This window comes from Bos indicus x Bos taurus, chromosome X, assembly GCF_003369695.1.
Source record: "Bos indicus x Bos taurus breed Angus x Brahman F1 hybrid chromosome X, Bos_hybrid_MaternalHap_v2.0, whole genome shotgun sequence".
Taxonomy (NCBI): domain Eukaryota; kingdom Metazoa; phylum Chordata; class Mammalia; order Artiodactyla; family Bovidae; genus Bos; species Bos indicus x Bos taurus.
This window is the reverse complement of record NC_040105.1, coordinates 89,189,353-89,204,411: the sequence shown is the minus strand read 5'-3', so window position 1 is coordinate 89,204,411 and position 15,059 is coordinate 89,189,353. Positions and strand designations below refer to the sequence as shown.

General features: G+C 39.9%; 1 protein-coding gene across 4 annotated transcripts in view; it reads right to left on the bottom strand.

Annotated features, from left to right (window-relative positions):
* Window positions 1–15,059, bottom strand: part of MORC4 (MORC family CW-type zinc finger 4) — a 64,625-nt gene that overhangs the window by 7,037 nt on the left and 42,529 nt on the right. For all 4 annotated transcript variants that reach the window (XM_027533788.1, XM_027533789.1, XM_027533790.1 and 1 more), the window contains 4 exons: window positions 12,819–12,947; window positions 10,277–10,345; window positions 9,856–9,907; window positions 8,298–8,473 (listed from right to left, as the gene is read on the bottom strand). In XM_027533788.1, the coding sequence (XP_027389589.1) occupies window positions 8,298–8,473; window positions 9,856–9,907; window positions 10,277–10,345; window positions 12,819–12,947 (426 nt within the window). The remainder of the gene's footprint in view (window positions 1–8,297; window positions 8,474–9,855; window positions 9,908–10,276; window positions 10,346–12,818; window positions 12,948–15,059) is intronic.

The following is a 15,059-nucleotide window of genomic DNA, read 5'->3' as shown; positions in this document are numbered from 1 at the left end:
TGGTCTAATATCTGGTCTATTCTGGAGAATATTCCATGGGCACTTGAGAATAATATTTACTATGCTGTTTGGGGGTGAATTGTTCTGCATATATCTGTCAGGTCCAGTTGGCTTATAGCGTTCTTCAACCCTTCTATTTTGATATTTTACCCATTATTGAAAGTGGGATACTGAAGTTTCCAACTGTTACTGTTAAACTGCCTATTTCTACCTTAAGTTCTGTCTACTTTTGCTTCATGCATTTTTTGGGCTCTGTTGTTAGGTCCGTATATGGGTATAATTTTTGTATCTTCCTAATGGACTTTATCAATATGAAATGTCCCTCTTTATATCTGGTAACATTTTCTGTTTAAAGTCCATTAGTTTGTCTGATATTAGTACAGCCACTCTTGTTCTCTATAGTTGCTGTTTATATGGTATGTCTCTTTTCATCTTTTAACTTTCAACCTATTTGTATCTCTGAACATAAAATATATAGACATTATATTTGTGTATGTGAAAAAATCCAATTGGATAATCTCCAGCTTTTGATTAGATTGTTTAATCTTATCACATTTAATGTTATTATTGATATGTTAGATATTGATGTCCATTATTTGGTTTTCTCGGAGAAGGCAATGGCACCCCACTCCAGTACTCTTGCCTGGAAAATCCCATGGACGGAGGAGCCTGGTAGGCTGCAGTCCATGGGGCTGCTAAGAGTCGGACACGACTGAGCAACTTCACTTTCACTTTTCACTTTCCTGCATTGGAGAAGGAAATGGCAACCCACTCCAGTGTTCTTGCCTGGAGAATCCCAGGGACAGGGGAGCCTGGTGGGCTGCCGTCTATGGGGTCGCACAGAGTCAGACACGACTGAAGTGACTTAGCATAGCATAGCATAGCATTTGGTTTTCTGCTCTCTATATGTGTCATGGTTTCCTTCTTCCTTTACTGTTCCTCTTTTCATGTTATGTGGGTATTTTCTAGTTTAACATTTACAAATCTAATAATACATTACTATAATTATTGTATGTAATTATACATACATAACTTTATGTAATGTTATGTCTTTTGAGGAAGCTAAGAGAAGAAAGTACAGCAAGGACATATTTATAGTTTGTTAAATTAACTTTATCTTTCCATTTTAAATTTTAATTTCTTACTATGGATGGGAGTTACCATCTGGTATTATTTCCTCACTCCAATACAGCTTTGCTCCCACCCACTTCTTTTATGCTGTTATTGGCAAATATTTTATATCTGTAGATGATCCCAACAATAAAATTATATATATGATGAAAGTAAAAGTGGAGAGTGAAAAAGTTGGCTTAAAGCTCAACACTCAGAAAACGAAGATCATGGCATCTGGTCCCATCACTTCATGGGAAATAGATGGGGAAACTGTGGAAACAGTGTCAGACTTTATTTTTGGGGGCTCCAAAATCACTGCAGATGGTGACTGCAGCCATGAAATTAAAAGACACTTACTCCTTGGAAGAAAAGTTATGACCAACCTAGACAGCATATTGAAAAGCAGAGACGTTACTTTGCCAACAAAGGTCCGTCTAGTCAAGTCTATGGTTTTTCCAGTGGTCATGTATGGATGTGAGAGTTGGACTGTGAAGAAAGCTAAGCGCCGAAGAATTGATGCTTTTGAACTGTGGTGTTGGAGAAGACTCTTGAGAGTCCCTTGGACTGCAAGGAGATCCAACCAGTCCATCCTAAAGGAAATCAGTCCTGAATATTCATTGGAAGGACTGATGCTGAAACTCCAATACTTTGGCCACCTGATGCAAAGAACTGACTCATTTGAAAAGACCCTGATGCTGGGAAAGATTGAAGATGGGAGGAGAAGGGGATGGCAGAGGATGAGATGGTTGGATAGCATCACCGACTCAATGGACATGAGTTTGAGTCAACTCTGGGAGTTGGTGATGGACAGAGAGACCTGGCACGCTCAATCCACGGGGTTGCAAAGAGTCAAACGTGACTGAGCAACTGAACTGAACTAAACTGATTATCTTTTTATAATAAATTTTAGTTATCATTGCCAGTACTGTTTTTTCCTGCAAATTTGAATTACTATTTGGTGTCACTTGCTTCCAAGCTGAAGAACTCTCTTTAGCATTTCTTATATGGCAGTTTTTCTAGAAACAAATTCCATCAGCTTTCATTTATATAAGAATGTACTTATTTTACCATCATTTTCTAAAAATAGTTTTATTTTTGATTTATGACTTCTGGTTGAAAGTGTTTCTTTAAGTACTATGAATATGTCATCCCACTGCTCCTGGTTTCCACTGTTTTTGATGAGAAGCCAGATGTTAATCTTATTGGGGTTCTCTTTTACATAACAAATATTTTTCTCTTCCTGCTTTCAAGATAATTCTCTTTGCCTTTGGCTTTCAATATTTTCACTGTATGGCTGTAAATCTTTTTGCAATTATCCTCTTTTGAGTTACTTGAGCTTCTTAAATGTGTAAATTAATGTTTTTCATCAAACTTGGAAAGTTGTCAGCCATTATTTCTTTGAGTATTTTTTCTACCTCTTTTCTTCCCTCTCCTTTCTTTCATGTTCTCCAAATTTGTATATGTTGGTGCACTTAATGGTGTTCTACATTTCTCTGAGGCTCTGAGGCATTTTCCTTCATTCCTTTTTCTCTCTGTTCTTCAGAAAGCATAATCTATAAAATCTGTCATTGGTATATTTTCAAGTTTGCTGATTCTCCTGCCAATTGTAATGTACTGTTAAGTCCCTTTAGTGAAATATTCACATTAGTTATTGTCCATTTTACCTCAAGAATTTCCATTTGGTTCTTTTTAAACATAATTTCTGTCCCTTTTACTAATATTCTGCAGTTGATGAAACATGGTCTCCTTTAGTTCCTTGAACATGTTTATAATAGATGCTTTGAAGTCTCTGTTTGCTAAATTCAACATCTGGATCTATTTAGGGGCAGTTTCTATTACCTGCTTCCCTCCCATCTCATGTACAGGTCACATTTTTTTCTTTGCATGTGTCATAATTTCTTTGTTGACAATCGATATTTTAGATAATATAGTATAGCAAGCAATTTCCACCTCCCTGAATGGCTGTTGCTATTGTTTGTTGGGTTATTTTTTTTTCCAGTGATTTGGCTGAAGTGACTCCATGAAAACTGTTTCCCTGTAATATATAGCCTCTAATATTCTTGCTCAGATTTCTTCTTGATTTTTATCTTTTACCTAACAATCTAGAAGTTACCCTGAGTCAGCGTAATTGTGCCCCCTTAGCCAGTTAGAGTTTTACCTTTTACCACTGAATGTATGTGTGGCTTGAAGGCTACTATCACAGATCAAAGAATTCACGTTTCTTCCCCCATTCAGCCCGGTAGTAGCAGCTTGGATTTTCCCTCTCCAGTCGTTTCTGACGAGGCACAGCCTTCAGCATGTGCAGTTTCCCAGACTAACAGGGATATCTGTGATTTTACTTTTAAAGCCTGGCTTCCAAGGAGTGGCCCCTGGGCCAGTCAGTGCTTGATTAGAGGCTGTGCTTAAGTATCTAGTACCAGTGAAACTTGTGCTCTCTGTTGTTTGATTGTGTGAGGCTTGGGGACTGCTTGCAAGTTCACCTTGTGTCCTGAATGAGTGTAGTCTCATGTTTACACACAGCCTTCCTAACCCACAGGGTTGACTATGATCCCAGGAGTGCTTGGATGTCTTTTTGCTTGCTTCTCTCTATTACCAAACTTATGATTTCACAGTCATCTAGCTTGTTGTAACTTGTATCATGGAGCTATGATACAATTGTTCTTAATTTTTCCCCACTAAGATTTTCATTGTCTGACAATGCCCTTAGGAATGGAATTCTCCATGATATGTTCCAAAGTCAGTTCCTTTGGGTAGTACTAAGGAGTTCTTCATCTGTCAGGCCTTCTGTTCTCCCTAAGCAGAACCTTTGTGCCACCATGCAGGGTTGTCAGCAGGGACAGTGGCCCACTCTCTAAGAGTGAAACCTTTTCTTTACAAATGAGTGCTGGGATGGTTTTTGGCTTGCTCCTTCAGGCATGAACCTCTGCCCTATAAGTAAGCCGGGGGTAGAGCGACGGGAGTCTAGGCTTGTCAGCTGTGCCTAGGTGAGTGCTGCTACCTGTGGATGAGGGAAGAGAAAGCTGGGTGGGAGAAGAGAGGCGCAGTCCTCTTGAGTCTGCTTGGAACAGAGCAAGACAGACCTGGAGGATATAAGAAATGTCAGAGGCCTGCACCTCCCAGGTGAAACCATAGCTCTAGACTAGGAGCTAGGGAGAGAGGGAGCCCCCAATTTCTTGACCACACCCACCTGGATTAGAGCTTCTTGAGTAGTTTTCATAAAACAAAACTTAGAGGGAGATGAGAGCAGGTTAAATGCCCGACTTTTGCTGTACTTTCTGAGATTTAATAGATTTTCTTGAATGAATGTTTCTGTACTTGCTGTGTGCCCCTAGGACAATTTCCAGGAACTAAGAATGATTGTTTTGCTTTGTTTAATAATTTTTCCCAGTTAAATGGTTACTTGTTGGTAAAAGAGTTCATCACACTACTCATTTTGCTATTCTGGAACTCTTTTTCAAAGATCGTATTTTAAAATGTTAATACTGACCTTTGAATCAATCTTATTCATTTGCAAAATTGTTTTTCTATTTCTACATTGTGTCTATTGTTTCAAATACTCCTTTAAATATATTAGGATATCTTTCCTCCTCTCTTTTCACCATTATAATGTAATTTGAATTGTTTTCTGGCTATCCTTTTAATATATGAAATAATTAGCCTTTGATATATAGTTTACTCAGAGTAACAGAGGTGACGTTAGTGGAAAATAACCTGCCTGCCAATGCAGGAGATGTAAGAGATAAGGGTTTGATCCCTGGGTCAGGAAGATCCCATGGATAAGGAAATGGCAACCCACTGCAGTATTCTTGCCTGGAAAATCCCATAGACAGAGGAGTCTGGTGGGCTACACTCTATGGGGTTGCAAAGAGTCAGACATGGCTGAAGCAACTTACCACGCAATATAGCTTACTCAGAGGTTCTCTAAATATCTAAATAAATTACAGGCTGTGATTCTCACCTTTTTGTCTATATGTTTATGGCTACTTTAGACCTTAGTTTATATCACTCATATGAAACCTACCATGTATCTGGGGTGCTTACATATGTAACTTTGAGTACCATAAGCTCCTTCATCTGAGATTCCATCACTGCCTTAGAATACTGCTTTCATATAGTAAGGACTCAAAGGCGATGGCACCCCACTCCAGGACTCTTGCCTGGAAGATCCCATGGATGGAGGAGCCGGGTGGGCTGAAGTCCATGGGGTTGCTAAGAGTCGGACACGACTGAGTGACTTCACTTTCACTTTTCCCTTTCATGCATTGGAGAAGGAAATGGCAACCCACTCCAGTGTTCTTGCCTGGAGAATCCCAGGGACAGAGGGGCCTGGTAGGAGGCCGTCTACGGGGTCGCACAGAGTCGGACACGACTGAAGCAACTTAGCAGCAGCAGCAGCAAATATATATAGAATGAATGAACAGAAAGGGGACTATTTCCTTTAAGCTGTCTTGCCCTAAAAGGTTATGCTTGTTTATATCCTAGCTGAACTTACTCTTTACTGTAGGTTTTCCCCTATCTTTGCTAGATTCGTGAAGACTCACAAAGCTGTTTTCAATGACACCTCTGGAACACCTTGTAGGTCTTATAACCTACTCCACTAGAACATTTTAAAACACTCTTGGATAGTGTAGGCTTTATTTTATCTAGAATTAAAGAGCTGTACTACATGACCCAAGGACCCTTATCAGCTTTAGGTTTTGATAGCAAGGGAGATCTTTGTTTACTCTTGACTAATCTATTATTCCCTTTACACAGTTTTATAAGAAAACCTTGCATATTTTATTAGACTCTCAAGCATCTAATTTTCCTCTATAAAAAGATAGACTGTTTCCAGTCAATCTGAATCTCCCTATACGTGTAACCTGAAATGACAGAATCATCATTTACTGACCTTCCATAAAACATGACATTAGCAGTATCAATTATCACATATATCTCTTGAAGGAATATTATTCTCAAATTAAAATCACACATAAATAGTCAAGAGTATTTTACCTGAACTCTAGAGCTAAAACCCAACTCTGGATAGTGCAGTTCCACAATGACTCATACAGAAATCCTAATTAAGACTGATGAAGTATGCCACCCAATGGATGTACTGTCATACTGCACTCATAAAATACACACATACAGAGGGTAGCATTTGTTATCTCCTTCAGGTTACCAAAATCCACTGGACAGTATCAATAGAAACACTGAAGAGAAAGCAAAGGTGGTCACAGCAGGGAAAGGACAGCTTTCAAGAGCAGTGACATCCTGATACTCCAGTGTCAATTTTGATGCATGACCACCTCAAGGAGATCAATGTAGAGAGCTAACAACATGCTTAACAAAACCACAACACTTTTCTCTATACCCCTCCCAACCTAAGATGGGAGTTGAATAACTGTGGATGAAACAGTAGAATTAAGACCAAATCCCTGAGACCAACTAGGCTATATTCCTTAATCCTTTGCTGCATGGTTCTATCTTAGAAATAGCTCCTTCAATATGACTGAATTCAACTATCAGTTTCTGCATAGCTATTCTCTTCCAACTATTCTTGATGCTTTTGTATAGATTCTTGTTTACTTCCTTTAGAGTTCTATTACTTTTTCTCCTAATAGCCTACTTCCTCTTGAGACTCTTTGTTCATGCTCAGGGGGATGTGAGGTTCTTTCAATATCTAGGGGGCTTAATTGTGGAAGACTAGGGGACTTGCACACATCAAGAGATGTTTGTCTGGGTGAAAGCTGAAAAGACCCACTTAAGAAGCAAGAAAGAGGGAAAGAAATCAATAACATTGGTGGAGGTGGGGGCAGGAGAAATTTCCCCCTATTATATATCCCATTGCTTTTTTCCTACAGTATGTTAAGAAGATATCCAAACCGAAAAGGGTTCATAAAAATTTCACAATCTACTATATAACAGTCATATTCTTGTGGACTCTAGAAGTTCCTACCACTAGAGAGCAACTCTGTACCTTCCCCATGGCTTGGCCCTGCCAGAAGTGAGAAACACAATAGCAAGGAGAAAGCAAGTCTCACGACAGCACACAGGCAGTCATACCTTTTAGTGCTTCAAATATTCCTGATATTTAAGAAAATTTCTGTTATAAAGATTGCTGTGTGTGCTTAGTTGCTCAGTCATGTCCAACTCTTTGCGACCCTATGGACTGTAGCCTGTCAGGCTCCTCTGTCCATAGGGAACTTCCAAGCAAGAATACTGGAGTGGGTTGCCATGCCCTTCTCCAGGGGATCTTTCCAACTCAGGGATCGAACCCAGGTCTCCCACATTGCAGGCGGATTCTTTACCACTGATGGCAGGTCTAAGCTACCAGGGAATAACAAAATAACATTGCTGTGGTGCTAGACGATGAACAAGTAAATTCTAAGACTAAACTTACACAAAAAATTTACCCTAGGAAACAATGGACTACAAAGCTTACTTAATGGCACAAACTTCTAATACTTATTTTTATATGTGGCCAACAATGGCACCCCACTCCAGTACTCTTGCCTGGAAAATCCCATGGATGGAGGAGCCTGGTCGGCTGCAGTCCATGGGGTCGCTAAGAGTCGGATACGACTGAGCGACTTCACTTTGACTTTTCACTTTCACGCATTGGAGAAGGAAATGGCAACCCACTCCAGTGTTCTTGCCTGGAGAATCCCAGGGACGGGGGAGCCTGGTGGGCTGCCGTCTATGGGGTCGCACAGAGTCAGACACGACTGAAGCGACTTAGCAGCAGCAGCAGCAACAACATGTGTTAGGCCTATGGGGCCCCTCAGGATTTCAATATTCCTAAACTTAAAGAAAGAAACAATGCTTATCCAGGTAACATTACCTTACATTTGTATAATACATTATTCTTTGCAAAGAGTTTTCATGTCCATTACTTCACTTACACAATTTCCAATATAATGGGAATACATAATCCATAAAAGAACATTCATCAGATGATCACCTCAAAAAAGTAGAACCAAAAAGATAGAAAAATAGACTTGACATGACAGTTACAATGTTGAAAAATGGGCGGTACAAGCAACATGCAAGTCTATCAATCCCCAAATGGTATTTTTCCTTCTGAATTCCATGCCAGGCTTCAGGAGAAACGCAAACACTATAACCATACCAATTTAATTTACAGGAAAGCAAACCCTGAGGCTCATACTGAAGAGAATCTATATATATCTTTTACACACCTGGAAAACTGAAAAATGCTGGAATCCAGAGGCTTAAGTTGAAGAGAAGTTGTTCTGCTTTCTTCTCCAACAGATGAAAGCCGGCTGGGGCTATCAGTGCCCTCATACCCAGTCGTCTTATTATTCAAGTCATCCATATCTTGAATAGAAGGGATCTTCAGCGGATTAGTGAATGCCTAGCAAAGAAGGAAAGAATTTATAAAAATCCTAATTTCAAACCAAATACCAAAGGATGAGTCAATCCTTCTGATGCTAGGAAAAAACACTTGGCCAAATAAAAAGAAACTGTTTCCTACACAAAACAAACAGCGCGCAGTAATGTACACTAGAACACTGACCCCAGGCACATTCAGTTATAACCTTATCAGCTGGATACCAACAGACCTCCCCAACTCACTTATTGGCTCCTGGAATCATCCCATCCACAACACAAACTCAGGCCCCCAAATCACTTTCTTATTCTCTCTTTTGACCCAGTGTAAGACTGGGTTTTCACTCCTCTGAGATCTGTGATGAGGGAAGGAATGGAGGGAATAAGCACTGCAGCAAATGTCTGTGCTGGTCTTGGAGAAATGCATGCGAGAGACTAACATATACTGCACACACAGAAACATGCATCTGGGATCTTCTGGGAAAGCCAGCTTATGAAGATAGCATGAATGATGAAGGTGAAGGAGTATAAAGGGGAGGTAAACTGAATGAGGACAGGGCAGTCCCAGGAAATTTCCCAATCTCTAGATCAGACTATAAAGCCAAGATAGGAGGGTTTGCAACCTGTTTATTAATGCACCTGGGTCTTGGTAGAGTGTCAGAAGGAGAATTAGTATTTAATTGCCTCTATCCTCACCAGCCTGACCTACCCTGACTGAGTGGGTGGAAGGTGAATCTAACATGCTGCTAGCAGATATCTCTGGGAAAGAGGGTCAAGAGGAAAATCATGCAGAAAGGCAAGGTTGGGTGGGGGAGATAAATGGGTGCTATGGTGGCTGTCAGGAAAGGAGTGTCCCTGAAAGGACGGCCAACCTTATTGCACCCTTCAGCGTCCGGAGCTGGGCAACCATGTCCGAGAGACAGTGCTCCTGAAAATTCAAAACAGCAGAGTCTTTATAAAGCCAGCCAGCCTGAAAGCAGGGACGGGGGAAAGGGCACAAAGAACCACCCCTTCTTCCCAAGAAGAAAGCAGAAAGGAGTCACCCATGAATCCTGGAAGGAATGAGACTGAGGAAAACCAGACACTTTCAACAGAAGCAGCCTGTATGAGGATGCAACGTAACCCTGAATACTCTGTGACACCGAATGTGACATTCACACTACCCAGAATCAGTACTGAATCTAAGTCTGGGCAATAAATGATTTGGCTCTTCCATTTTTGGTGATCTGAACATCAGTAACAGCAGATCAAAGCAAAAATCAAAAGATCCTGTAAAAAAAAAAAGACCACCAGAAAAAATGGCTCGTTATTTCTGTACAGCTTTCAAGAGTGCCGCTTTCTTCAACCTATGTCCTCTGTTGGGAGAAATTCTGTGTGAGGAAAGGAAGAGGGTGGACCATCTCTCACCTGGTGGCTCTCGTTTTCTGTTGATACCTCCTTCTTCTCAACAGTTTGATCTCTAGGAGAATATAAAAGTGCTATTTAGTTCACTCATGAACTGTAGATTTAGGTTATAATGTTCCTTCTAAACTAGAAACAGTGTGAGCCTTGTCGAGTAGTTAAGAGTTCCTTCCTGGACTGTGCTACTAAAGAGAGATTTCAAATGCCCTATCAAAAGATGAGGGGGAGGGAGAGAAACTAGAGCCAATCTCTAGTTGAGACATTCAGGAGATAACTAGAAAGAATAAAGAACTCTAAGAGCAGAGAGGTGAATAGGAAAATCATTAAAAAACATCATCTCTCTTCTCAAAATTCCCATCCTATTAGGAAGGGTCAGGCTCCTCTATCAAAGGATACAGACCACCATCTTGGGTAAGGTATACTCAACTGTTTCTTAGCTCTGCTCAAGTACAGGTCTTCATCAATGAGTTCTTGTTCCTCTGGAACAGAGCACCTCCTGCAGTACATAGAAGAAGTTATCTTTTGGAAAGAAAATGTGCCCTTGACTTTCACCCTTCATTTTCCTCACAAGTATGACAAGGCAGATTAAGCCCCATCTAACATTATAGAGTTCAGATTGCACCCACCTTACAAAATGTGTGGGCAGGCTACCAGGTAGCAATTCTTTTTTTCAATGCATACCTTATCATTATTTTTGGTGCATATATCACCCTTCTCCCAAGATACTCAAAGTACTTGACAGCTATAAAATTCATATGATGGTAGAGAAGCATAATCTCTATTTTTACACAGTGAAATTCAAGCACAAGGGAGACTTGGTTGGGCTTCTATAGAAAGAGAATATCACTGAGACTAGAACCTAGGTCTCCTACCGCTCATGTACTCAGAAAGCAATGCCCAAGGTATAGGCTAAGCAGGAACATCCATAGACTGTGTGATGATCCCTGAAGAGGAAAATCAGAGGCTATGGCAGAGAGCAGCACAAAGGGATGGGGAGCTGACAGTGCAGAAGAGATAGAACAGAGGCTAGCAAAGAAGAGAAAAAGAGGATTCTATAAATGAAAAGATGTTTGCTATATGTAAAGCATGAAGAAGAGAATTTTAGGAGTACAAGCTGAAAGAAGTACTAGAAAATGTATTCGGCGGACAAAGGCAATCCTAGAAAGAAATAAACAGAAACTAATAATAACTGGAAATTCTATGTTATATCCATTTTATTAGGGGGCAAAGTGTCCTGGAAGGTTATGTCTCCTGGACTAAATATAAACTGACAGCATGTACAGAATTCGAAAATGAGACTTCTAAGCTCTCAGTCTTACATTTTAATCACACCACCCTAAGAGGTACTTAGGCACATCTTTAGTCTTTGGGGGAATCCTTGCTTATTACAGAATTGGACTTCATTATTTTTTATTTCCTCCATTTTCAACGTTTTTTTCCCCTTAAAAAGCATACTCTGGTTTAGTACCTTTCTCTCTGTCAACATTTATACCGCAGAAAAAAGTTAAGAGAGTCACAGGTGAATTGAAACAAACTGAATTATTATTATAAACCTATGTTACTGAGTCATATAAAAATATTTGTTAAATTGAAATGATGTCCATGATGTGAGAGTTTGGACAATAAAGAAGACTGAGCACTAAAGAACTGATGCTTTTGAACTGTGGTGTAGGAGAAAACTCTTGAGAGTCCCTTGGACTGCAAGGAGATCCAACCAGTCCATTCTGAAGGAGATCAACCCTGGGATTTCTTTGGAAGGACTGATGCTGAAGCTGAAACTCCAATACTTTGCTCACCTGATGTGAGGAGGCGATTCATTGGAAAAAGACCCTGATGCTGGGAAAGATAAAAGGCAGGAGGAGAAGGGGACATCAGAGGACAAGATGGCTGGATGGCATCACCGACTCAATGGATATGAGTTTGAGCAAGCTCCAGGAGATGATAAAGGACAGGGAAGCCTGGCATGCTGCAGTCCATGGGGTCACAGAGAATCAGACACGATTGAGCGACTGAACAACAACAAATCTAGATGTTAGCTGCTTCAAGGAACAGATGAAAGTTAAAGTGTTAATCACTCAGTCGTGTCCAATTCTTTTCAATCCCATGGACTGTAGCCCACCAGGCTCCTCTATGCATGGAATTCTCCAGGCAAGAATACTGGAGTGGGTTGCCATTTCCTTCTCTGGGGGATTCTTCCAAAGCAGGGATCAAACCCAGGTGTCTTGCATTGCAGGTGGATTCTCTCTTTTTTTAAAATTTAAATTTATTTATTTTAATTGGAGGCTAATTACTTTACAATATTGTATTGGTTCTGCCACACATCAACATGAATCCGCCACGAGTGTACACGTGTTCCCCATCCTGAACCCCCCTCCCACCTCTTTCCCGTCTGAGCGATGGAATATTAGAAAGACAGACATGTAAACAATCTAAATTGAATGTACTTCAACAGATTCAAGTATAAGAAGCATATGAATAAAATTGTCACTTCAACCTGAAATATAAATCCCTTGTTCTCAAATAGTTTACAATCTCTTGAAGAGCCCAAATGTATACACATGAAAAACATCCCCCAAATTCAAACAGTACGTGAGCAAATGTGAAGAATTAAATACTACAGACAGCCAGAGTAAAATCACTGTAAATTACTGTCAACAGGAGAAGTATCACACAAAATATTTCTGCTTCCCAGACGATATGACCAGATGGAATAAAGAAAGTCACTCTAAGCAAGTGGAATGACAGTATCAAGTCATGGAGAAGGGAATACATGCACATGTGTAGGGAAGAGTGAAGCCACAGGCCTGCTAAAGCAGAAGGCCTGTGTTAACATACAATGAATAGGTAAAGACCAGTTAGCACAGGGGCCTGAATGCCAGGCTGAAGAGTGTGGACTTGAGATGAAAAGTGTTTTAGAACAGAGACAAATCAGGACTTATCTCTGGCATAATACTGAGTCTTAACCTTACCTGTACTTTGGGTGGGAATTATAGTAGCAAAACCATCTTGCAGGTAATGTGGATGGATCAACCTTGCCAGGAAGCCTCCTCCATTTCAGACACTCATCACACTGTACCCATGTCTGGTCAGGAATCTTCCTGAATGGAAGAAAATAAAAATATGACTGTCTATATTCTGGCTTTATACTCTTTCTTACATTAGAAAGGCTATATTCTAGCTCGATACTCTTACATTAAAAGGCATACCCTAAAATTGAAAAAAACTGAAAGAATTGAATATGAAATGTGTTAGAAATGTTATAGTCCAGGTGTCTAAAATGTATAATCTTAAACTTCACAGATAAAACAATGATAGAACTAGACCAGATATGGATATGAAAACAGTAATAAGTATTAATGTGGCAAGCCACCAAATTATAGAGCTCAACAGTACTTATCCTGGAACCTTATTTCTTGAGTTTAACAAAAGGATAACTTTAACTCTAAAATTTAATAGTTAGGAAAAATTTTATATATATTACAATATTACTAAAAAATAAAACCCAAAGAATCATTTTATTTGCTTCTATCCAATCCCATGATAGATTTGAAATGCATCTGTGAGAGTCATTGAAGCAATGTCATTAAAACATCTCCTCTATTTCCCCACAGGCTCTCTAGTCCTTTTTTCCCCTTTCAAAAAGTCTTTGTTTATACTTAAGTCAAAATTTTATTAGATAGATATTCCCAAAGTTAATCTTAAAAAGTAGCATAAATTTGATTAAAATTTGTAACTAGAAAAAAAAAGAAAAAGAAAAATTGGCTCCAGTCCAACAACTGGGTTATTAACAGAGAATTCTTCCAGAATTCTACTCTTTTAAAAAATTTTTGGCTGCACCCTGCATTATGTCAATTCTTAATTCCCTGACCAGGAACTGAACCTTCCCCTGCATTGGAAGACAAGAGTCTTAACCACTGGATTGCCAAGGAAGTCCCAAGAGCTCTACTCTTAAAACACATACTTATTCCCATCTCCCTCAGGAAGATGGGTAACCCAGTCACCTACACCTTGGAGTAAATTTGTTTCCCTGTAAGAGGAAATGATCCATATATAAGAGAAGTAGTGTGCATCTAATCTGTGAAAGGCAGACCAGACTGGGAAGGCGGAAGGCTAGAGAAAAGACAGAGAGAGGGTAGAGGGGCACCTAGGGCCAATTTGAAAAACATGTAATTTAGCCTAGGACAGATTCTGTGTATGTTACATTTATACTGAGCTTATGCTAGACACTTCAATAGAGTGATATGATTCTTTTATGTCTTAGTTCAATATTTCTCATATCTTTTTAAATGGTGCTTTTTTCCTAGTTATAAAAGCAATATAAGCCCATATTAAAAAACCTATAAAATACAGAAAGAAAATGTACCAATAAGTCTACTACTCAAATACAATGTCTTCTTGTTTAAAACTCTGTTTTAATGAAGAGAATCCATACACATTCTTGGATATACAGCTTCCTATCTCCTAGCTACAGGCTGCTCCAGCCTTGCAACTCTAAACTCCAAGCTCAGGCCTGACCTCTGGTGTCTATATATTTCTGTACAGCCACTGTTTTATTTGAGGCTTCCCTCATAGCTCAGTTGGTAAACTGCCTGCAGTGCAGGAGACCCGGGTTCTATCCCTGGGTCAGGAAGATCTCCTGGAGAAGGAAATGGCAACCCACTCCAGTATCCTTGCCTGGAAAATCCCAGACAGAGGAGCCTGATGGGCTGCAGTCTATGGAGTCACAACGAGTTGGGCATGACTGAACAACTAACACACTGTTTTATTTAGAGCCAGAGAAAGCAGTTTCAGCAGTAGTGCAAGGGGACAGAAAAGGTCGTATTAGCTTTGGTTTTACATGCACACACACGAGTCTCTTGCAGAAGCATGTCAATATTACTCTCTCGGGAACAAGCATTAGAGACAGTAATTCTCTACCTCAGGTTACATGCAGACCATGGTAGATCCTCTGACTAAGGCAGACAGAAGAGACTTTTTGTGCACAAGCCTAAATAGGCAGCTGAAGGGGCTATGCTATATTTTTCGCACTGCATCCTTCCAGAAGAGTGTCATGGTTAAGAAGTTGGGTTAGGAGGCCAGACTGCCTATATTTGAAAACTGGATCTACCACTTTGTATTTATCTAATTTTGAACAAGTTACTTAAGCTCTCAGTGTATAAGTGTCTACATTTGTAAAGAAGTAACAATATCATCTGCCTATCTCACAGGAT